At 41.9% G+C, this 26,211-nt stretch overlaps 1 protein-coding gene across 3 annotated transcripts in view; it reads right to left on the reverse strand.

Moving 5' to 3' along the window:
• The window catches only part of unc5db (unc-5 netrin receptor Db), a 181,973-nt gene that overhangs the window by 43,576 nt on the left and 112,186 nt on the right, over positions 1-26,211 (reverse strand). For 2 of the 3 annotated variants that reach the window (XM_047592657.1, XM_047592659.1), the window contains exons 5-9: positions 20,359-20,539; positions 19,408-19,575; positions 7,341-7,505; positions 4,407-4,439; positions 2,196-2,381 (exon numbers count right to left, since the gene is read on the reverse strand). In XM_047592657.1, coding sequence (XP_047448613.1) covers positions 2,196-2,381; positions 4,407-4,439; positions 7,341-7,505; positions 19,408-19,575; positions 20,359-20,539 — 733 coding nt within the window. The remainder of the gene's footprint in view (positions 1-2,195; positions 2,382-4,406; positions 4,440-7,340; positions 7,506-19,407; positions 19,576-20,358; positions 20,540-26,211) is intronic. The other variant, XM_047592658.1, reaches the window with a different exon arrangement.

Genomic DNA, 26,211 nt, shown 5'->3' on the forward strand with positions numbered 1-26,211 from the left:
TAATACTGATGAATGATGAGTTTTCTTTTGCCAGTTCAGACCAAATCAAACTGGATGTGACGAAAAACTGGAGACTAAAGGTAATTACTTGCACCTGTGTTCTCTGTGTTGCCTGACAATCCACTGCATCTGTGACTCTGCAATATTGAGGAAGCAGTTGGTACATGCAATGTTTACACAGGGCCCACATGTCAAAAGACGCTTTGCTGGGAATTAAAACTGGGTTTCTGCGAGGATAGGAAATAATGGCTCCCCTGCCTGTTGCAACAACCACTGGTGCCTTGGTGTTTGCTTCACTGGGCACTGAATTAGGTATCTACGAAGGAAAGCAGCTGGTACCAGCGGTGCTTGTGTAGGGTCCGGAAAAGGGAGCTGTATTTTCTGACACACTAGTTTCTGCAGCATTTGACCTCTCAGTCTGACTTGATAACCTCGCATTTGTAAGAAGTGATTTTTTTCTGACCGCCTATTAAGCCAAACCTTCGCTGACTGTCAAATACTGTCATATAATTGACAGCAGTGCAAAACCCAGTCACAAGTTCCAAGGCAAAAAAGAACTGTCTGGCAAAACCTAAACTTACAGTGACATAAAATAAAAAAGTTATCGAGTATGTAGGTGTATGTCACTGCAGGGATTAAACCTGGGACATGTTCGCATGGAATATATTCCTTGATCCCATGATATCTGCATTATATAATATAAAGCATAAGTAGATATGATATGTAATGACTGGATGAGAAGCATTTTTTTACATTTATGAAAAGTCTAATAGAGACAGAAAACCTGTGGATATTCCAGGTCACAGTAGCCCAGTGGACATTACCCCTCTGCAGCTGACATTCGATCACCGTTAAATTTTCTCCCCTCCGGTTGAGTGGAGAATGATCTGATTATCGCCCGAGTGTGCATCTTTAAGAATGGCGCAGTGAAAATGGAATGGCAGTGGTGAGATGAGAGAAGTTAATGAAATGTACCTCAGGTTGAATACCTTGAGGGATAGGTTTGGAATTGGGCCTCTGATTAAAAATCACTCAGAAGGAGAAGTAATGCAGGGAGACAGGGTCAGGTCCAAAGACTCATTCTGCACTCTGCCTTACAGACACTCTGGCATCAGAGAGCCATCTGAAAGCATTTAAGAACGTCTATAAAGTATTTTTTCTCCTCTCTGATGATTATTGGGCATGAAAAAGCTCCTGATATGCAATTAAACACACGCTTTGAGAGGTTTTTCCCCGCAAGAAGAAGTGATTTGATTTCCTGCCATGTTTATGAAAAAGATGGCAAATTGTTAACTATGTAATCACAGCGCAAGCAGGCTCCACGGCACCTTCGCAAACAAACTGAGGCTGCCATACTGAAAGAAGAGAGGGGCAGGAGGAGGTGCTCTACATTTCATGGGGAGCCACAGCCTGTCTGAAAGAGAACAAAATGGCAAGGAGTGATTGTGGCCGGTGGAGGGCACAGCAGGCAGGCTGCAGGGAGAGCTGGCCTATTTAAATAGGATTGATGACCCGCTGAATGTAGACCTAGCTCCCCTCCGCCACCCCTTTCCCCATCGCGTGACAAAGGGTGGGGGCTTGACCAGCTCCCTAGGCCTTATTGGAACCGGGGGGAATGGTGTGGGCTCCTGGAGGTGCCTTCACGGCGGAGCAGGATGGATCACCTGTCGCCGCAATGGCTATCACTTGCGCTAACCCAGAAGTGTCACTGACAGTCATATGAATGCCTGTAGCGAGGCTGGCCGGGACAGCCGCAGTCACATAAGCAACAGAAGTTATTGCTGTGCACAACAAAAATTGAATTGATGTTCACTGTTCCATACCCCTCACATTTATCCATCGCTGGCTTGGGCCTGTGTAATCTGATGGAGGAGATTGGTTGCCTGACAGTCAAATGTGTGGTCCGCAGAGAGGGAGTAGGGGGGGTCGGGGCTGGTCTATCAGAGATTGATTATCTCCTGCTTCACAATAACAGCGGAGCAGGTCTGTCAAAATAGAAGGACAGGCCCTTTCACTGATTATAGAGGCATAAATCCTAAGCAGATAGGGAGGTTGCACACCATCCTGCTCGATGCAAACAAATTCTATCTATCACCAGGGTGGCCCTGTCAGGGAGCTGTTAGATGACGCTGTTTTTTTGGTCTTGTGGTAGCCGTCTTGCATTAACCCCCTGGTTTGAGAGCGCTCACTCTTACCTTGTCTGGTGGTCTTGAAGTTGAAAGACTGGAAGCCCCCAGTGAGCGCAGAGGAGTCGATGACGTCCACTCCGTAATCGCTGTGGTTCTTCCTGTACAGCATGACAGCCACCACAAGGATTGCCACGGCGATGATGCCGGCTCCAAGGCCTGAGTACAAGGCCACATCATTGGAGCCGTCCATACCTGAAACAAGAGACACACAACAACAAGACTGTTACTCTAATTTTTCATATATAAATCTGAACTCAAACTGTGGCTTGGGCCATGAAAACCAGTCTGTCAGTGACAATGCAAGGCTTTTAGGAAGGATGACGAAGTATAATGATCAGGTAATGAGCATCTCCTGACATGGGGTTGCCACTTCTGTTGTGCACTTGGATTCAATAGATCAACCAAAAGTTGACCCGACCACTGTCTTCATCGATAATGAAATAAAAAAATGATAAAACTAAAGAAGAAAAATAAAAGGAGAAACACACACACTGATAAATATTTTAGCAGTTCAATTAAAAATGAGTCAATAATGAGTCAAAATTATAACATATAACAGGCAATTAAATGGGAAAAGAAATAAGTAAGGGAATTAATACAAATATAAATTAAAAAGAAAATATCAATTAATGTCAGATTAAAAAAGGATATGTATTTAACTGCCTTTAACGGCATGGTAATTTGTTTACTGAGTCATTGTTTTATTTCTTTATTTAAGTCTAATTATTGCAGTTTCCATCCTCCTGGAATAAGATGAGGTCTAATTGAAGTTACTGTCACCAGTACTCAATCCTCCCTGATGTATTTTCACATTAGAATTTTAATTAAAATAGGAAGGCTAAATTCTGGAGAAAATTTAAAGTCATATGTTAAAAAAAGACCAAGTAAAACTCCACCTGCTGTTGTGATGGAATTGATGATATAGAAATGTGCTTAGTGATGAAATGACCAAGACAACAGGTAAACATGAAGAAGCATGTCTCTAATTAAGGCTAATTATCTCTGTTGCTGAGGTACATTAAGGTCATAGCCCCACTGAGAATTAGCATGTAAGTGTATTACACTAATATTTCTCCTGCAACAATTGTTCTTTTGTCTTTAATGAAGTGAAAGGGCTTATTAAGTATTGCACATAAAAGACTATTTACTAAGCTGTACTAATAAAGTCCTACAGACAATGAGGAGGATATGGAATAAGGAAAGCAACTGAGACAATATTATGTAGACATTCAGTGGCAAACACAGGCCAGAGTAACACTCTTGTTACACTGTCTCCCACATGGAAATGAAACAAGGACGATGTAAAGTGGTAAGATGGAGGAGCAGCCCATCTGGCTTATCTCTCTATGCTACATTGTGCACCACGGATAGGGGTAAAAGAACATGTCCAACCATGACTCTAAACTGTTGCATATCACACCCAAGCTGCTAACACGGAGGGTGATTAGCCTAACTGCCTTTAGACCCACTCGTCTATATCCAATAGCTATAATGGATATCTCACGGTAAAGCAATCAGAGCCCATGTGGTGAAGCTGGTGGTCACCAGTTGTCACAAGAACCAATCAGAGGCAAATTAATTTAGAGTACTCCAACCAGGGTGATGGCTTGTCACATGCCAGGTTAATGCACCCTCCGTTCGATCTCTCAAGCTTCCCTTAAAACTTGCAAAGACAGCAGTGGGCACGACTGCTCTCTGAAGTGGCACGCTAATGAAAGCAGTCAAGCTACAGTAGCACCTGACAATCACTTAACCGGGCTAACACCGGCGAGTGATTGAAAGCCACCACAGGAATGCTAGGACAGCACCATAAATTGGTCAAATTAGCTCGTTTGCAGTGATTACAACCCATTAATCCTCCACAACATAGCACATGTTCACTTGTCACAACCAATATATCTTCTGGCTCAAAGTAGAAACACAGCTGTGGTGTCACGGTTGTCATAAAAGTCAGCGCTAAATAATGACATGAATGCGTAATGAGCAGTTGCTGGGTTAATTCAAGAGTTGTTCAGATCAAGGTGAATTAAATGGCGGGAATTCTTGATGTTTCTATTTCCAGAGTGAATGCAAAGGACTGGCATTCCTCCATTTGTCAGCTATCTTTAAACTTATTTCATCTCTTGCCCTCAGAATTCAGGGCATATTATGTATTAGTGGCAGGTGGAGGGGGGCAGAGGAGTACAAGATGAAAGAAATCCACAGAGGACGACTCACTTTGAGGTTTAACGTCATGTAGCAGCTTTCGATCTGCAAAGACAGAAAGATAGAATGAGACAAAGAAGAGAGAAAGTGGTGATTAAAGTCCAAGCCTCTCTGAAGCGACTAAGAAGTGTGGTCTCAGATCCAACACCCTAACTGTAGAGGGAAGCTATTCAGCTCACAAATGATATACAGTATCTGATAATGGCCAGGAAAGCATCATTACTGTCCTCATACGGCTGTAAGTAGAGGTAGTGAAGTGCAGACTTCTTAGAGTGAGCTAACGATCTCCTAGCACAGTTTGAAAAGTAAGATTTATTTAGGCGGGTTGGACAATTTCCAGATATACAATATGGAAACAAAAATGCCCGATATAATCAAAAGCAGTCGTAGTTTGGCTGAACCATTACAGGAAAGTATTCTGATCTTATTTTTTGAAATTCTATGTTAAATAATATGTCATTCCTCTTTTTCAAGCCACTCAATTGACGGCTCTGCCTGACCATGTAACAAATGACTAACAAAAGAAACAGTGGAATTGAGGAATATTATCCTAACTGCGTGAGTAGTAGTTATTGGATGTATTTCCAGTAAACCCTTGAGCAGTTCTGCCTTGGCACCCTGAGACAGATCATTGCAGTCATCGTCCAGTCAGGGGTTAGCGGCCGCACACTGCGGCCCTCTTTACAACTGCAGTACATGTGCTACACATCTTCCTTTCAAACTGGGCCTGCAGTTAGACGACTCTGCATTTACTCATAAAACTGCTATTTCTATTTCGTGGAGACTGCAGGCGATGGATGTACTGCCAGCTGGATCCCAACCATGACCCATTAAGTCAAACACCTGAGTGAGCGAGAGGTTAAAACACGCCAAAAAACTAGCCAGAAAACAACACCGCCTCTTTGGTATCAATATGCCCGACTCCCAGAATGAGGCACCACATCCAACAATGTTTCTGATGTTAGACTGAACAAAGGTGACAGCCATAAAGAGGACAGCCAAAGTTACAAAACCACCACTTCAATGCACTCCAAGGCCAACCGCTGTGGCCTAAAACCCTTGCGACTTGCTTTGCAAATTCAATGAGAAATTCACTTTGTTAACAGCAGGACGCCTTTGGCAAGTGCACCATGGCAGCAAACAGCTGACTGGACTGCTTTAGACCCGCAATGCAGTCCATGCAGCAGCAGGGTACCCACATGGGGTAGGTCTTCCTTGTTACTTTGAGGCAGCGGTATCAAAAAATGCAGAACTGTCGTCTGAACCTCAGTGATCTCCTTTGCTGTCAGCTCTCTGGTCCTACTGCAACCACCTCACACGAAAGACGCTAGCCAGAACATAGCCAGAGAGCATGCAAGCTACCACTCCTCCAAGCATGATGAAAGATGTGTGACATTAACCGGCAGTGAGACCGGAGTTGAAGGGAATAATTTTCCTGCCAACGAATGCTCTCCTTCCGGGTTAGCGCAATGCAGGCGTGGCAAAAGTTACTCAAGGCAAAGTTCAGATGGGACATCTTTTACTTGCTTTAATTAGATTTGTTTTGGTACAACTTAAGATGCGAAGTTTGCTCATCGTTCTTTCAGGGTGGCTTCATGAAAAAGGCCTTGTGTTAAATGGGGCACCACAATGTGCACTTTCCTCCCGACTGATCAGTTACTGTAATGATCTGTCTCAGGGTGCAGAGATGGTGATTCAAAGGGGCCAAAGACAAAAGAGACAAAAAAAATAAAAACTCTACAAACAAAATACAATACTTGAGGAATACTTTCATAAATTCATTTTAAAATGGGAAATATATGATTTGAAGATGGTCTATCAAAGAAAATGTCTGTAGATGGCATTGCTTGTAGCTAGTCACTCCTCGCCTGCTAAACCAGATTAGATTAGCTTTTAGCAAATTTACCTCCAGTTTAACCCATTTATTCTTGTAATACTAAACTGAATTATTCTGATGTTTTTAATTCAAGAAACACAATAAGTGGTTTAAGGTTAAATGAAATGTTGCTATTGCTTTTTCCCCAGTTATCTATAACTTTCCAGCATGCATTCTGTGTAGTAACCATTTTCAAATTAATTACATTGTTCTATTTAACAAGTTATTTTCACAACATAATTTGAATCGCCTAAAGGACAGAGCTATTCTTCAACAGGGCAAACTAGATAAGAACCCAAGTGATGTGCTGTGCTCAAAAGTTGAAAACATTTCAATCCATCTACCAGCTGTCTCATGCTTGACAACTATGAAGCTAGCTACAGTAGCCAGATGTGGAAAAAAGACTCACCGAGGTGTTCTTCACACACTCTGCAAAGAGTGGTAAGAAGTGATATTTCTTTTTCCGACAATTACCTTTTGGTCCATAATGCATAGACTCGATAAAAGCATGCAGAGCGAAGACACAGCCAAGACTAAGAGCTAACACCAAATGAGCATTAACCTGCTGCAGCTATGTACTCAGCTATGTACCCACTCATTTAGACGTTAATGCAAGCTACAGTAAACTCCCACCTTTGATGATGTGATTTGTCAAAGGGTAATGCTGATTTTAGTAGTTCAGCCCTTATACATGTGTGCTCACACCAGTGAGTAAAACATTCCATTTTAAGTCATTGCATGTGCAGGACCCAAACAGTGCAATGACCTTTCATTCCAAACATCAGGCATCATTCAAGAGTGAATGTCTGCACGTCTTACTCTGTGTCAGACTCAGTATGACATACTATATATGTCAAGTGAGCAGTACATGAGAGAAAGAGCGTTGACATTTTCATGCACTGGGAATACGTGTCAATCCGCAGTGTGATATTTCTCTGCAGCACACACCTCCTGTTCAAACATGCTTGTGATGGTTTACCATAGTGAGTGCATAGAACGTGATAATGATAATGACAGGAAAGTGATGAGAATGGCGGCGGCGGCGATGCCCTGTAGGGAGAAAAACTTACTCTGGGTACACATTCCATCTGTGCAGTTCTCAGTGGCCTCGCTGTTCCCTTCACACATCTTTCCTCGGTGTCGGGGCGCTGGGGAGTTGCATTCCCGACTCCGCTGCCTCTCGCACTGGCTGCTGCACACTGTCCATTCACTCCACTCGTCCCAGCCTCCATCAACTGTGACATAAGGCAAAAGACATGCAGCGCAAAGAGATTAACATACTGCATGGGAAAACAGAAAGACTAAAATGTTCAGGGCAACAATAAAAGCCTAACCAACAGGATACCACACTGTGGCTCAGTTAAGTCTAGATACACTTTAAGAAATGTGCTTTTTTTTAAATAAAAAGATTGATATCAACCGACTTTAGTGATATAGCTCAAGGCAACATGTGACTCGACTGATCAGGTGAGTAGTTAAGCTGTCTAATTGGAGCAAAGGAATCAAAAAGTTAGCAGTGTGTAAGAGTAGATTTTGTGTCAAAGTACAGTAGATATTAGAAGGTTGATGATATAGTTATCATGGCATGTAGATGTGTTGTTATTTGGGTTTTAATCTCTGGGATGCTATATGTCACCATGCCAAAAGCCTTCCAGTTCTTTCATTAGTTTATCCTGGTTACACTTGTCAGTCGCTCATTCACACCTCCAAACAGAAGGGTTTCATGTCCCATGAAAACATAGATATAACACATACCGGTGTGTAAGGAGTACTATATTAATCACAAATGTATAAACGCTATTCTCAGAAGCACTCATGGCACTAAAAGAAAATGACAGTCGATACATATAAACCTCCTTAACGACATCATGATTCATATTTTTACAGATTTTACATTTACAATTATGCAGCATGATCATCGCGCAAGGTCACTGCCAATATAAATCTTGCAAGCTATACATACATAAAGACGTGTCTGTGAAGGTCGGTCATCCAGGTCATGGTATATAGACATGTATAAATACAGCACATGCATGTAGTATGCATAATTCACCACACTGTGCTCCGTTTAAGACCATAAGGAGAATGAACAAAAGCAAATACAGCTAGAACAGAAATAAAAATACAGATTTTGGCGACAAACTTCGACTCCCACGAAGCTGATCTTAATCTCTCTTTAGGAATAAAAATGGCTGTTAATTCTGTGTGGTGCAATATTCACATATACTCTTTTCAATATTTACATTTACCTTCACACATATTAAGTATGAAACAATACACATGGCATGGTGTGGTGGTACAGCTTGGGGGACATTTTCTCCACATTAACCCTGAGGCCTGTTTCTGTAATGGGATTTGATGCAAGACTACAGAACCAAGAGAGCTTGGTGCATGCTAATGGTTGGGATTCTCCCGTCATGCTCTGTCGTCTGATCAAGGAAGAGCTCATCATGCTTAGCTTAACAAATATTGGGAGAGCATATGGCGCCGGAAGATTTTTTTTTGGCAGCAGTTGCGCCGCTGATAATACAGTCTTGTGGGTGGTGGAGAAGGTAATTTTCCTTTTGTGATGTTCAACTGGCTCTACCTACACTCTGCATTTGTTTGTGCTTTCCTCTCAACTACTTAAAATGCAAACGAGGGGTTTGTTTGTTTGTTGCAGAGAGAATATTGAGTGATTGTGAGTTTGACCGAGGCTGCTGGTGTGTGTGTGTGTGTGGATATTGTTTCTCCTGACAGTTCCCCTATGACTTGTTGCTCTGATTCTGTTGAATGAGCTCATCTACCTACTGGTAAACAATAGATACAGTGTGACAAACTGTAATGACTGCAACACTCTGCATCACTTTAGCTTCACAATCTTATTTCTTTATTTTGTCGGTGCACTCTGCCATGTCTAGTTTCTTAAATTGGCTACTCGCCGGATTCCAATTAATTTGTTTTGGTGACATTTTTGCAGCTAAGCAGACACTACTTTGTAATTATGTGCCATTTTCTTTCTCAGTTTGCAGTTTTTAAAGTCACACCTCTGTCCAAATGCGATAGAAATTGTCTTTTGCAAAAAAAAAACAAAAAAAACTTTTGTGTTTTAAAAGAGTAAATATCAAGTCTTGTGTGGGCTGTAGATTAAACACATTGTAGAAACTATATAGGGAAATTTTAAGATTACTGCATGGCACCACCATGACCTTTATGATCTAAAGCTGCAAGAAAGTGGCACAGGTCTGTATCTGTACTTTCATAAGAGAACATAAAGATATGTACTGCTGTGTAACTGGTGTGATTTGATGTTCTTGTGCCATGCGTTCCATGGAAACACCAAGAGAAAGTTTAAGAAAAAACTACTCAGATATTATTTCACACCTGCATTCACGTTTCTAACTTTGATGGACACCAGCTGCTAATTGTGGTTAACACAAGATACAGTCCGTCCCATTTTTCTCAGTCCTTGACAAATGTGAAAATGATGTTTATGTGATACTCTACTTGTCAGTGACAGGTGATGGTTTGTGCAGATACAGTGAACTACTGCAGTGAGTTTTACCTCTGTAAGCAACATCTACGTTTTCAACAGTTAACCAGAATTAGTCACCAAAAGCTACCACACCAGGAAAAATTATACTGTAACAGTAACGTCTTTGTTAAATTTTGGTATAATGTAATTAATGTTAAAAGTTTATTTGTTAAAGGATGAATGTGTTATTTATTTATTTTTATCTAAGCCAGTGATGTCCAACTTGTTTTAGCTCAGGGGCCACATACAGCCCTATCTGACGTCAAAGGGCCCGGACCAGCAACATTATAGTATAATAAGCTATAAATAACTCCTTTGTTTTAGTGCAAAGGAGTACAAGAACATTATGAAGATGTTTACATTTAATGAACTATCCTTTTACAAAACATTTTATGAAAAACCTGGAATGTCTTAAGAAAAATAAGTGTATTTCGTATAATTGCAAAAGTTCTGGGATTCACTGCAGTGTTAGGTCCACAGCGTTTACTAAAGCTATGTGACCTCTAGCAGTTACTTCTATTGAAAAATTACAATAATGTCTCCAATGTCATTTTACCACTTTGAAAATTCATCCCACAGGCCAGACTGGACCCTCCAGCTGGCAGGTTTTGGCCCGCGGGCCACATGTTTGACACCGCTTATCTAAAATTTACAGCCACAGTTCTACTCTAATTTGTGAGACGGCCCCAGCTATCGATACAAATAGACAGTGAGAACACTTTGCCCTACAAGTCCAGGGCATGTCAGGTCTAAACTGAGTTAAAACCTTATTATATCATTGAAATGTGCAAAATCAGCGTGGAAAAACCAAACATCTGTGCTAGGATTTCCTATTTCTTGTGTTTGTAAAATCACTTCTGATACAGGAGCAATGTAGTTTTAACAGAAGACAAACTAGTGTTGCTCAAATGTAACTGACCTAGTTTAGCTGAGAAGCACCTCTACCTCTAGTGAAACGGATTCTAATACATCATCTTAAATTAACTCAAGCTCAGAGAAAGGGGCAGTACTTCAGCATCCTGTTCATTCATTTATTTGTTTTTACTTTTATTTCTCAGTGCAGTGAACTGTATTCATTGACAATGACATTCAGAAGCGTCCCTCAACCCATGCCGTGATTTCCATTACACGCTTGCGCCTGTGTTTAAAGCAGTGCTGTTAGAGGAGCTGGAGATCACAGACTTTCAAACTGGTTTCTGTACAGAGCCTTCTCTGGATAAACCGAATATTCTAATGGCATGAAGCACTGTAAATGATGAAATCCCTAAATTCTTTGCAATAACACTATGAAATAGTATTTTCCCATGCAGCCTTTTGCAGATTGGAGAACTCCTCCCCATCTGTTGTGCTGAAAGACTAAGCTCCTCCAGCGTGCTCTTTTTTCTATAACCGATGATAATTATGCAACTCTTCCATTATATTGCAGTCCCGTCCCAGCTCTTTCTAAAACAAGCAGTGGCAGCTAAAAGGAACACAAAAACAAAAACAACAATTGAATTCTCAAGTTTCAGCACTTTCTTGGCGTCTTTGAACTACTTTCAGTTAAAAACATGCTTTAAATGATGTGCAGATCATTGGATTGTGTTTATATTAACTATTTACACAGCTACAGGACTGTAGATCCTGCTCACAGCTTTTGTAAAGGCAGTAATCACTGCAGTAGACATTGCGTATTGACTTAGTTTAGTCACTTGTTGGCTCCAAAACCCGAGTGTCATTTCTGTCAATATTCTCTTCTGTGTTTTCTGCCTCTTGTGAAGTGGCCGCGTCATGCTGTAGATTTTGACCTCGTCCAACCTCAGTACTCTCCCCGCTTTCAGACCACCATTAAGGCAGTGCTCTGGGCTGCCTCGTCAAAACTGGACGGACTCAATCAGCAGCGCAGACAGGTTCACCGCAGCCTACGCTTCGCTCCAGCCTGCATCACCTTCCTCCCACAAAGGGATGGGGCAGCACCTGCTTCTCTCCGTGCTGCATATATCAGCCACCCTGTGAGGGCCCCGGGCCACGGCGGCAAATCACGTCTGTTTATCTCTTTTAAAGTACGAGATTCTTCTTCCAGTTCTTTCACACTTAATTTTCCTCTATAAACTTCTCAGTAAAAGAAACAAAAAACAAGTCACTCTCCTCCAGAGCTCTTAAGGGCCATATTTCAGGTTAGCAAATTTAATTGGCGACATGGTACTTGAAAACTCGCTCACATCAGTCAGCATCTACAAATTTCATTTTTTTTTCTCTGCTTTGCAGGCACTACAAGCCAGAAAGTGACTTCTGAAAGTTGGCTGAATCACTGTTATTGATCACCCACCTCGTCAGAGTTTTATTTTTTCCAGGTCTAAAATCTGATGTGTCTGGCTGTGTCATTTTTTGTTCTACCTCCATCAACAGAGGCAAGATGTGGGCAATTCTAACTAGATACTGCATTTAAACATGATACAAATCTTGGTTTTAAAACTAGATCCTCACAAGAAACACCCACTCAGTCTTAGAATAATACTGTTTTTTCACTGCAGCTAAAACATATGGTCCTTACACTATATTGTTATGTAGCTTTTACAAAAAAAAAAAGATTTCATTTTGTAGAGCAGATTTCTATCCAACCCTAGTGAGGATAAGCGGTAGTAGAAGATGAGATGAGATTTCCATCTGAGAATCTGGGCCAAAAGAATCTGGGTCTTAGTTTTCTTGTGAACAACCAAAGTCATGTTTTCTCATCAAAAAGTGTGCGAGTATCCTTCAGGCCTAAAGATACACTGGACATTTGCCTTATTATAGAACATCATTTCCCCAATGGGGATCAATAAAGGAATTATCTCATCTTATAATTGAAAAATATATGATATCCATGCAGCAGTGTCTATCACATGACACTTTAAGCAGAGGACGTACTCATCCTCAGAATGAGTGGAGAGCGGCTTAAAAGCACCACGATGCAGAAATGTTAGCCAGCCAGCGGCCTGCTGACACATGCAGCACGACTAGCACCTGGGTGAGAAGAAAGAACCATCCATACCAGCAGATGGCCATAGTCTGTATTTGTCATTTTCACTCCAGATGGCTATAAATGTTTATAGGTACATACTGAATGGTCAAACGAGATTAAGATAAAAAACGCAAGCATCCGATACACGTCCTCTTGACTCAACCAAAACTTCTTGTTGTGGGGTGCCTCTCTATGATGAATAGCCAATCAGAGTGATTTTTCTTACTGATGCATTCTGCCTCCGATTATTCAATTCCATATACAGCTTTATTTGTCCCAAAGGCAGTTCAGTTTGACATAAATAAGCAAGTTCCCATGCCTACATAAGCATTCAACAATAATAACACTAACACCGTCAGAGATAACATACAGGCCCTGTGTCAAGTCAAAAAAAAATATTATATAAGAAAATCAGGGGTTTATTCCCATATGGATGGTTTTAGATTTAAAAGACTAACAGCAGAGGGGATAAAAGAATCTGGAGTAACGATTTGTTTTCCTGGATGGAGCTTCCTGAGGGCACAAGCTGAGAGTTTGCAGCTAGTATGTGGTCATGTTGTGCAACAATAGCCCTAGTTTTCTTGACCACCTTTTTGTCCCAGAGGGAGGACAAGTCTTCCTGCTGCACCCCAATTATTCTGGAACACACCCTCACATTAAACATGCTTCTGTGGGGAAAAAACAAAAACAAAAAAAAAATACACACATACAGATACATGTGTGACTATTACTGGCTGTGTGGGACATACTGAAAATTCTGGGGCCACAGACACTCACTCAACATTGATCAGCCCTCAATGTTGGAACCTGTCAGGGACAGGGGTGCGTTTCTGGAAGGACTTATTAAGCTTGACTTATAGATGCATACACTGATCAGGCAAAACATTATGACCATCTTCCTAATCTTCCCACTGTCATTAGTGGGGCCTTTGGGTCTTATGGGTTGAAGGGAGGAGCCTCTGTGGTCAACACCTTGTTGTTTTCCATGTTTTTTGAGTTGTTCCAAATCTCTCTGTGTGTGTGTGTGTGTGTGTGTGTGTGTGTGTGTGTGTGTGTGTATGTGTGTGTGTGTCTGTCAGCATCCTGCTGGGGATGGCTGCTGCCATTAAGGAGTGGGGGGTGTCTGGTCTGGTCTAGGTGGATGGTACATGACTCAGTAACATCTACATCAATACCAGGTCCAAAAGTTTCCCAGCAGGAGGCTGAATTGCCACAAGATGCTCCATGTTATTCACTTCTTCTGTCAGTGGTTGTAATGTTGTGGCTGATCGGCGTACTTTCATATTACTTCCATATTAAATAGTGGAGCTTATTATCCAATTTATTAAACATTTTACACATAAGAATGATCCCTGAACATATAACATACAAGTCCATACTGTGTAACGTTTAATGTAAGTGTTGCATGGTTTTGTGTATGTGCTACTGGATTTTATTTTATTTTATTTTATTTTTTTCTCATATTTCTCTCGTCGTGCTACCATCCATTTGTAATTCCATATGGGATGAGCCAAATGTTTGGCATGACAAATTGAAAATTAGGTTACTAATTGTACCGTATGGTTGTCGGCTTGTGCCAGTAATAACATCTTTGTCCTTTAAAAGCCAATTACACCACAATTATTACACTAAATGCGATATATATGCTAAATTTAACGGCACAAATCATCTTACATCAGCAGTCTTTGTGACTAATTCCCTCTGACTGACTTCTGTGCCTTCCTAAAAGTTCCACATCGCTCCCTCATCCCTCTCTGCTGCTATCTGCTGCCACTCAACTAGACCCGTCTCTACGTCTCCATCTGCGCCTTGGCAGTCTTAAATCTCCCAAACTGAACAAACTGGCATGAGAAAGCCTCGTTTGGATGACCTCGCCAACTCAGGAAACCTCATCTTCCAAGTTTCCCGAGCTCTTTGGGAAAACAAGACAATATGTGGAAAATCAGAGAACGTATGCATGTCGTTCCCTTGTGCACCAGTAACATGCGATCAAAGCCACATGATGTGGCGATGTGCGTGACAGCTGCTAATTACATACATCTATATCACTTAAGGGCTGAGCTTTTACCTGAAGTCTGATTTCTTCTGTTCTCCTTGTTTATTGCAAACACTGTATACTTTGTTTCCTCAAATGACAAACAGTAGTAAATTAAAAGCCGAGTCTTTGACAGGGGTTGTGAGGATACCAGCAAGTGTTAATAACTATAAAAAGATAGACAGACACTGACCCCAAAGATCAGAACAAATTGCATTTTTTCATTTTTAAAAAGCACACAAACTAAGTGTGCTTCGCACTACTAATGACAGGGAAGGCAGTTCTTGGCCAGACACCAGCAGCTCTTCTGCTGATAACATTACACCTGCAGCACAGGCTTTGGCTCGTCTTGGCTGTCAGAGAAACTGTTCTCCTACCAGCTCTACAAGTCTGATAACGCACACTTAATGCAAACTTCAAACTAGATGGAGCGCTTCTCCTTGAAATGTTAACGGATCCCAAGTCTTCATACAAAACTGTGACCAATTAAACCTATAAAACCAGAAACGTGAAATATAGGTCTGCCTCTAATGCAACAGTGGATGTCTGACCACACACAGCATACAGTGTTCTTCACTGCCGAGGTTGGGAAAACTCCACAACAATCATGCTCGAATTACTTTCACATATTGGATGAGATTTCACAGGAAGAAAATGTTCTCACACTAGATGGTTAGGCAACAAGGTGAAAAGCACACATTTAATTTTATAAGTGAGACATACAGTATTAAAATTAAATATGTGTGAGGAAAAAATTGAAAGCGCCCCACATCCTGCTTTGGTGTGCTCTCGCTGCGCACCAGATTGGACCTACATGAATAACCTTTGAGCCAGTTGTTTCTGTCTGTCATGGAAGAAAAGAAAAAGTTTAAAGTTTGTGTTTGATACAGCTGGAGCAACGTCTCTTTTGAAATGATGTATATGGAAACAAAATGCTGGCTTTCACAGCCTGAGCGACGTGCACAAACACAGCAGAGATGACGGGTTTATTCCTGAACAGACAGGACCCATTCACTGAATCTGAAGCTGCAGATAGCAAATATATCAGATTTTATTTGTGCAGGTTTTGAATGTCAAAGGTTTGAGAAGTAGATCTGCATACAGTATATATTTCAGAGAATTCATATTAAGCCATTCTGCATATTCAGAAATGACGCTTTGAGGAACACACCGTCCTAAGGGGCAACCAATCTCTGGAGCAAATCTGTCACCTAAAAATGCTAATTTTCCCCTTAATTTGCATCATTTGCATCTCCAATCATCAAATGGAGCAGACATTAATTTCGTCAAAATGTTGTTAATGAAATAACTGGCTGAACAGCAAGAAAAGCGTCTTGTGAGAGCCCAGCATGAGATGATCTTCAAGCACCCCCTGCAATTTGCGAGTAATAATAAAAATACCATGGACTTTGTTTGATTTATTGAATAAGCAAAAATTTAATCCTTCTAATTAAGTGCTTAGAGATAAAGGCGCAATACCTGCTAAGAGGAAAATTGTGCTTTTTTTTTTATCACCTACTCAACAACATCAAAAAAAAACAAAACATTATTTTGTAATTGCTTGTGATGTAATATTCTGTGAAGAAAAGTCAGCACAACCTTGGCATTAGATTTCTCTATTTAGTCAAAACGACTTATATAACTGTGCACCAGCTTCTGACATTAGCTTGCTGATTTTTCTGACTACTCTTCCACAAAAATCATTTCATGTGCAAGTTCTTTTCTTTCATGTCGTGTCTGTTTCCAGTTGTCTTGTCCTGCACCTCATCTGAGCTCCATGGTGGATGTGGTGTGAGGGTACCATATAAGAGAGGTGGCCCGTTCTGGATGACAGTGACAATTTGATGTTTTTAATATTTAACGTTCATTAAGAAGCACCTTTGTGAAGAAGACCAAATGTTTGCTTGTTCAAATATGTTGAAAAGAATGAATGAGTGCACAGAGGAAGTTCACTTCCTGGTGCTCTCCAGTGAGAACTAGTGGTGGTGGTTTCAATTGAAATATCAGAATTTTTAGATGATTTAGTTGGCACCGTTTAACTGTGGAACTGTTTATTAGTGCAGCTTCATAGATCAGCTTTATTTTTTTATTATTATTTATTTTATTATTGTGGGAATACAGCAATGAAACTCGTTGTGACTCACAAGCAGCCGCAGTTTTGTTCAGAGCTCAAGCCCTCAGTTCCCCTCTCAACCTCCAAGCCCCCCATAACTATGCTTTTTTATTAGCACCACCTACTGTGAAGAATCATCAGAAGGAGAAGCATGTGGTTTTCTTTTCAGATTTTCTTATTATTTCAGACTTTCTTATTATGTGCTCTTAAACCCAAATGGGGGGTATAGGTAAAGAAATTAACAACGCGCTATGGAGCAATGTTTTTCCACTTCTTCGTCTATATGTGCTCAATAAAATCTAATCCAAAGTAAAATTGTACAACGCACTCACTAGACAAAACTAGTGTAAACAGTGTGCCAGGGAGCTAACTGTCCCACATGTTCTGGTCTTGCCCCTCTCTTTGTAATTATTTGAATTATTTGTCCAATAGCTTTTAAGTCTTCCTTTACAATACCACCTGCTGGAACTCTCCCACAGATTAAAGCAGACCTGGTTAGCCGAGCAGCTGATGCAGCTTAATTGAAAGTCTCCTTCTTCTCCACCATATGAGGCTTGGATCAGAGATGTTGTCAATTTCAGCATATCAGAAAAGATTAAATGGCTTGTTTAAACATTTCCAGACTCATTCCATCTTGAATGTAGTCTGGAGCCTTAATTACACTAACACTGATATGTTTTTTATTTTCTCTGAGGACCATATGTGTTGCATTGGACAGTTAATGGAGTTTTGGGGGTTAGATGCATTTACTTCATGCACTTAAAGTTTCTGTATCATGTCCACGTTTTAAAGGGATCCACTGAAATGAACTGAAAAGGTACAGTGCTGTGCTGTAAACTAACAATGCTTTCAAGAATATAAATAATGTTTGTTTATTTTTATCAATTGCAAAGTGAGTCACAAGTTACATCTATAGCTGGTGTTACTACCCTTTGCCTTCCAACCAGCATCAACCCTTATAGGTACACTTGCACAACGTCAGAGATTTAGTAGGATGGTAGACACAGTGGTCGGCCAAGGAAACCTGAAAAACACATTAAGCTTATTTCCCTTCCAAATCTGAAGATGTCCATCAGTACCATCAACCCAGAACTGGTAGAAACCAGAGGGGCCCAGGTACACCTATCTACTGTCTGGATAAGTCTGGCCAGAAGTGCTCTTCATGGAAGAGTTGCAGACAAATATCCAAGAGACTCAACTATGCACCAAAACATAGGAATGGGCTGGAGAGCGATACAATAATGTGTGTCTGCAGGCAACCGTGAAGCATGGTGGAGGTTCCTTGCAAGTTTGGAGCTGCATTTCTGCAAAGGGCGTTAGTGGAGTTGGATTAATGGTGTCCTCAATGCTGCAATGCTATCCAAACATACAGCCAAGGTCATTAAGAACTATCTTCAGCATAAATAAGAGCAAGCAGTCCTGGAAGTGATGGCATGGCCCCCACAGAGCCCTGAACTCAACATCATGGAGTGTGCCTGGGATTACATGAAGAGACAGAAGATCTGCGGTGAGTTCTCCAAGATATTTGGAACAACCTATCAGCTGAGTTCCTTCAAAAAGTGTTTGCAAGTGGATCTAGAAGAACTGATGCTGCTGCTTAGGCAAAGGGTGGTCACACCAGATATTGATGTGAGATTTAGATTTCTATTCTGTTCATTCATGATGAAAATAGACTATTGACACTTCCATTTCTGAAAGCTTTGTTAGTTTATAGCAGTTCTATACCTGACTAAAACTTTTGCACAGTACTGTATATCTGAGACTTAATCAAACAAGTCTAGAAGAAGAAGTTGCAGGCACACAACTTCATTCTGCGAATGTGTCTGTGCACTGATGCAACACTCACCTTACAAGGTAAGGTTTTTGCCTCTGTGAGAACAAATCTCAGCCTTGTTGGAACAATATAGCTCTCTGTTTGTTCTTGCAAAGTTTAAACTCATTTCTTCAACAAGTACCTCAGCTCAACTTCTCCTCCTGACTCACGTAACACACGCTGAGTCATATGCCCACTATCACTGCGACTTCTATAGTCACTTATTGTGCATCATAAATCCCCTCTTTTCCTATTGAGTCTTTGTTTTTCTTTATCTGCAGCAGTCCAGCAGCACAGGGATTTTGTCAGATCACTGCTGGATCCGTCCTTTGTTGCATTATCGGCCGTCTGTAATTCCAATGATGCAGGGATTTAAGCTTTTTCAAGTCATTTCAAGCACTCGGGATATCAGCAATAGATAAATGCTGTTATAGTACATAGTTATAGTACAATGTGCTGTAAAAAAAAATCTGGCAATAAAATATGTCAAGTAAAAATGGTGCCAGTAAATAATTAGTACACTGCTATCCATTTATATCATTAGGAAATTAAATGGGACATTTTTAAATTTTTGGGCTGACTGCCAGACGAGCATTAACAACTTTTTACAGCAAAGTGACCTTTGTGGCTCCATGAAGTTGTACTTAATTCTGTGCAAAAACTTAGATGTGAGACTGACTTGGACAGAGCGCGTTGCAGGTGATCTTCTGTACAGACATGCCCTCGCAGAACGCCCCGCCGTTCAGGGGCGCCGGGTTAGTGCAGGTTCGAGATCGCTTCTGGACACCCCGCCCACATGGCACGTTACAGGCCGACCACTCCGTCCACAGGGACCAGCCGCCGTTCACTGGAGGGAGTCCAAGAAAGTTGAGAGAAAGAAGAAAAGCCAGAGTGAGTACACAACACCACGTATTACTTTTTGCAGAAGTCTGGCATAGTTAAATACCCTAACAAGAGCTGGGGTTATTAATGATTATGCAGAGGCTCTGAGGCACTGCAAGCCAACAATGCATAACGGCAGGAGCAGATTGAGCACGGCGCAGTCATTGTGGCGGATATACGGCTCCCTCCGTCCTAATTGCCAGTTCAATGCTCCTTGCTCTTGGATTAAATTAAAGGCATAGAACTGAGTGAAAACAGAGAAAGCAGCAATTAAATGGGAATGCCATTTCTAAAAGCGACACTGACTCATACTGGTTGACAGGTTGGAATCGACCACTTAGTGCTGTGACTGAAGCACTTTACTCTATGATCTCTCTGTGTAACGCGCGGAAGCTAAATGTTTAGGAGCGCTATCAAAGCACACCACAATTCTGGGAGGCCTCTGGCAAATAAATACTTAATAAGCAACACTCCTTTTAAATGAGATTAAGACACAGTGGCTTGTTTCCTTTCATAAAGTACACATTGATTTTAAACAAGAGGCAGTAAATTGAGTCTTTGAATAATACATTCATTGGAATAAATAGGAAACATTGGTCTTCTGTGGAAACAATGAGATGGGTCTCTCAATCACTTGTGTATAGGGGGCGCAGGAAGCCAAACAACTGATCTGAAGTGCCATGTAAACACAGTGTCAGTACTTAATTGGTTTTAACAGGTAATAACAGCAGCTGCGAGGACGGCGTACCGAAGACTGTCACCGTGGCTGTGGCGCTGCGTCTCTTAGCCACGATGTTGCTGGCCAGGCAGGTGTAGTTGCCCGAGTCGGACAGACGCGCCTCGTTGATGATGAGGTTGTGGTCGGCTCGGGTGTCGATGTTGTCGTCGGTCAGGGAGCTCACCAGCTCTTCGTTTTTCAGCCATTCCACCTGCGCGAGGGAGGTAATGAAAGAACAGTGGTGAGAAATGTTTGCAACAAAACATTGGGTGTGTTTTTAGAATCGTAAACTTCAGGCTGAGAGCATCCTAATCTTGTAACTGCATCGCAGTAAAGCGCACCACTTTAAAATGGGAAATAGAATTGGTTGTTTCTCAAGGGACTGGCAGATTGTAAAGGGAGATTAAAGCACTGGGTTGACGCAGAGGGACTGGACATTTTTCACTTGACTTATGGATTTTATAGATCGGAAGAATGCAAAGATTTTCATTTAAATAAAAAAAATTGTTGCCAAATGACTCCCAGATGAAATGATATGAAAGTCCTGGCATTTTCAGTGTGCAGAACTGGGTGTCTGTGGAGACGATTCCCGGGAAGAATCACATGCTGTGCACAGTTAGTGAGTCATTATCCATCACCCAATAATTATCTCTCAGCCAGAAATGGTGGCTAGAGCTAAAATTCAACTGACTGACCGTATGACTACTCAAACATGTACTGAAAAGCTTCTTTTCTTTTTAAAACTGTATATACCTGCACCTGTATATACCTGTATTTATGTGACAACCACACTTACATTTTCTGTCAGTAATACACATGGTATGTGCCAACGTTCTTTTGGTGACTGCAAAATTCAAAAGCTGTGCAGTCATATTCATTGCATGGAAACAAATACATCAAGTACGCATCGAACATGTAACAACAAGATAATTCTGGTTCAGTTTTGATGCAAACTGCCACAGCCATATTCCAAAAGAGAAAGCCAAGAGAAAACTTTCTGCCTGCCTTTGAGTCTTAATTCTGAGTGGGTATAAATGCTTTTGCTTGGGACGTGGTCAGAAAGCACGCTGAGGGTTTCAAACATACCCAAGCCTACCTCTCATGTCTGGATTCACTCCTTTTAAAACAGCCCAGAGACATATAACTGCTGGTCAGCTACTGCTCGCTGCTTATTAGTCACAACTAGGTAGCACAACCACCATGGCTAAGACCATTAAGCAGTCAAAAGCAGCGCTATAACCAATTACCAGCAGCAGAGAGGAAAACTAATTACGAATTACAAACTTAGCGACGCTTTGCTGCTTCTACCCTGGTAAGAGAGCTGCATCGCTGCATTTGCAAATTACATTCATAGCGTGGCAGAATGGGCCGGGCTGATGGATTTATAGGGAGCGCGCAGGCACCCTTTATAATAAACAACAGTCGGGATGGATGCAAATGGGAAGCGCCTGTGGGCATGCAAACACTGGGTAAATAGAAATGACACAGAGACCAGACAGATGATGGATTGCAGGTATATATTGACACGGATAAAAATGATAATGAACATCATAACACAGTAATCATTTCTCGGATTCTGCATTTTTTTCCCCCCACACCTACTTGAAACGATTGTTCTGCTTTTGGCAGGAGTGGGAATTTCTCTATTGCACAGGAGGGAAGTACAGCATGTGCCGACCAGAGCTTCTATTTTTCCCCCGTGAGCCCTGGAGAAAACTCACAAGCTGATCTTCAAAGTCCCCCAGATTCTTCTGTACAATTAAAAGATGGCCGTTAGCGTGGGGAGGTTAAGCGTGTGATAGATTAGAAGATGGAGGGGACAGAGGAGCAGGGGGACGGAGTCTAATATCTCATGATTAAAGCCATCTATTACTGAATGGGTGGCACCATCTACACTCACCTACACTCCCCCACCCCCCCAACACATAAAGTCTTTATGTATTTATTTCGTTTTTGTCCGGGGAAATCTGTGACTTGAAAGAGGCAATTAACGTGTGGCACAGGACGGCCCTCAGTGTTCGGGGCCGCGCTGCACATTAGCTGTCTGCCGCGAACAGCCCTTGGGTAATGATGAAAAGATTCACCAAGCAGAAGAAAGAGAGAGGGAGATAGAGAGAAGAGAGAGAGAGAGAGAGAGAAAGAGGGAGAGAGAGGTGGTGGCAGGAAGAGAGAAAAAAAAAGATGAAGGGACAAATACAAATTAGCCTGGCAAGTGTGTGGCAGCGGATGTGAGAAATGAATTGCCTAATTGGCACATTTGTTTCAATTAGGATGCGGTCATCAGTGTCAGCCTTGACGGAGGGCTTTCCAGGCGGGCCCCACATCAGGGCTTCTTCCCTGTGATTTCATTACCCGGACCTCCCCTGAAGGTCACCTCCTCCAGCCCCGCGCAGCAGGCAGGTCCTCTCATCTGCTCGCGCACACACACACAGCACACAGCTCATTCAGATGACATTTGCTGATGATTAGATGCTGGGAAATGTGGCGGTCGAGGGGCAATTAGAGGACAGAGGGGCAATGTAAACGGGTGACACCGCAGCCATCACCCAGACTTATGAGGAGAGTGCTGATCAAGACCTTGCCAGCTGATGCATTTTTTTTCCCCCCTCTATTCATGCGCCTCAGCGCGCGCTACAGGGTCTAATGGTCATCTGATGTCAAGGTGATGCAGCTGAAAACGGTTCGCTTTAATAGTAGTGGTGTAAGGAGAACAATCTGTCTGCTGAGTCATGCTTGGGCGCCACGATTTAGGATCATCTCCTGCCCTTTGGGCGACACTTAACTGCCTGCGGCCAATCAGGCGTCGGCAGCAGAACTTTTTAATTGCTCTGTATCCCATCAGCGCAATCGTGCAGATTAAGCGTCTCCGTCAGACATGGGGAGAGAGGGGGGGACCAGGGGCCGCCGGCGGAGACCCGCTGAGCAGCATATCAGAAGCGACGCCGCAGAGCACAGAGCCGACCCGCCTCGTTTTCCCCGCAACCAGCGGCACATGTGAGGAAAAGGCACGCTCATCGCGCGCGCACACACACATCCCCGGAGACACTTTGAACGCAGCGTGGCTCGGTGTGTCCGTGTGAACGGCAGGACTGGCAGCAGCAGGTAGAGTCGGAGGGAGCTATCTGCTGCTCAGCTGTGCTTGCCCGCTCCGGAGGTTAATCAGAAAAGTACAGGGAGAACACAAAGCGAGCCCGCGTCGGCCATCCGCCTCCCCTGTAGCCTCCCAAATGCCACCTCTCCCACCCCCCCGAGATATGTGGCACTGCATTACCATTCCACCTCGATCTGTCTTATCTTAACGAAATAAATAGAGGGAGCTCCCGGCTCCAGTTCTGTCTGGGAGGCATGTAATTGCTTGGCTTAATAATGAAGCTCATCATCTGCTCTCTAGGAGACTTTCTGTGACCTATGAGAAAATAATAGAGGGGCAGGTTCTGAAAGTAGAAACAAGTGCAACGGAGGCAGGAGGTGGGATGGATGCAAAATGCTAACTTGTTTTGGAGTATACGTCACGACGTATTCATGAAACAAAGGACAGCTTGTATCACAGCGCAGGAGCATTTAGTTGACTCCTCTTTGTGCCGTAACCCGGCCTGTCTACCTGAGCTACTGTAGATCAAGGGGACTCATCTCAGATTAAAGGCTTTCATTCAGAGGAGGTGAAATTGGCTTCCAGTTTGGCTGTTCATTTCACACTTTCTCTCAGAGCAACCTCTCAAAAGAATCTCATTATTCAGTGTTCTCATGGAGTCCTTTCTCCTCGAGTTAAAAGATCTGCTCTGCATTCACACCCCCTGATGTCTGTGAACTAATAGTAGGGGATTGGTTTTGGATAGGGAGCACTGAAACGAAATTACAAATAAGATGCTCCTACGTTCGATTAACCATAACCAAATTACCGCGTCTGCTCTTTGGATGCGGGGAATGAAGGTGTTTTTGTTGCAACTTGAACTCATCCACTCGTGTCCTGGCTTTGAATTCACCGGCAGAAGGGATGTCTAAAGATACCTGGGTATTCAAGTCATTTTGCTTGACAAAGAAATGTCTTGTAAAGGTTGGGGGACAATAATATTTCTGGATTTGTAGATATTCAGGTTTCAGCAGACTTCTTTTGAAAAGACCTACACTGCATTACAAGTGAAGCAGATGTTCTAGGGTTAGATTATTTGCTACTGCACAGTGGGACGTCAGGCAGGCGGGGTACAAATGAAACTTATGATTCAGATAGATAAACAGCACCTCTACAGAGAGGTTCAACTATAAAACAAAAGGATAACACTTATTTTAAAACCTTCTTCTGTCATGGAAATGTATTCAGAGCTACACAGGAACCAAGTGTTTCACTGTTCACTTTATTACATTATTTGTTGAATCCATTATTGCCAAAGAAATAGTGATTAGAACAGCTAAGTAAAGGTGGTAATTAATTAATTTCACTTCTTTTTGGAAAGTGGAGAGTATAATTATTACGCACACAATGTGCCTCTAATATAGAGCTTAGTTTTTACCCTCACAGTGGGTGTATCTGTGCATTCATACCTGTGCACTGGTGTGTCAGCATTGTTCTGTAATTACATTGCTAAAACTCTAGGTCCTGACATGTCAGCTGTGTAGAGTTTCACTCTGTACTTCACACAATGGTGAGAGGAACTGAGCGGCTCATGATAATAAATGTGGATCAGAAGTTACTTTTACCGATATTTTACTGCAACACAGAACAAAGAGACATCTGAGCAGATGATGTATATGAGGAAGAACAAGGGAAAATTTTGTTCTGGTGATGTGAAGGTCACACTGTAGCTGTACAGCACCTACAGCACAGACCTGACACTTGACTGTAAACCAAGCTTTTGTTGATTCTAACCTTTCATACTGTAAGCCACAGGTCTTCAACAGGGATTACACGACCCCTAGGGGTCTGTGGAGGTACTACGGAGGGTCGCAAAATATTTAGTGATTAAACATTTTATATATACATATACTTTTTAATTTTCCACCACAATTTTTCGGTTAAGACTAACGTTGTTTTGGCCTGACAAGGCTTTAATAGCAGTACTAGCACATATTTTCCAAAAGAAGTTTTCAGGACATTCAGCCTTGCTTCTGTCATTAAATCTTCATGTATTCATGTTTGGATCAGAGTGGGGGAACACAACAAGCTGAGACCTGTTTACAGGAACTTCCAGCAGACCAGTCATTTAGCATTCATTTTAGACACCTCCTGAATGTGAAGGTCAATATTTTTCTTTTATCTGCTTTGTTTTTACCAAGGGGCAAAATGTTCTGTAGTAGATTACTTGAGATAATTGGTACGGGGCATATATCATACTTGGAATCGATCGAAACGTTTCTTTTTCTTTGTCAGCTTTAATTCTCTGTGGGTTTGTCGCTGTAAGCAAACGTCTTTTAATTTGCATGAGTCATCTGATCCTTTGTTGATGTAGAAATATTGATTCGCAGATAAATAAGATTATTTGGTATACATACAGATCTTGAATGCTTCACTTCAGTAGAGTTGCACAGAATCAGTAAGACAATATCAGTACATGTGCTCAATTTGGATTTTTACGTCACCATTTGAATTCCAGCTACAAAGCATTTTATTTTCCTTTTGTTTGTGTGTGAGTGTGTGTGTTCTTGTACTTGCTACGTACTGAGGGCCAGTGTGAGTTTTTAACCAACAAAGTGAAGTCTTTTTTAGTAAGTGAGGACATTTTGACTGTTTTGAAGGTTAAAACTCAGTTTTAAGGTACAGGTTACAAATAGGTTAAGGTTAATGTTAGTGTTAGGGTTAGAGTTAGCGTTAGGGTTAGGGTTAGACATTTAGTTGAGATGGTTATGGTTAACGTAAGAGGCTAGGGAATGCATTATGCCAATGAGTGT

Source organism: Mugil cephalus, chromosome 8, assembly GCF_022458985.1.
Source record: "Mugil cephalus isolate CIBA_MC_2020 chromosome 8, CIBA_Mcephalus_1.1, whole genome shotgun sequence".
Lineage (NCBI taxonomy): Eukaryota > Metazoa > Chordata > Actinopteri > Mugiliformes > Mugilidae > Mugil > Mugil cephalus.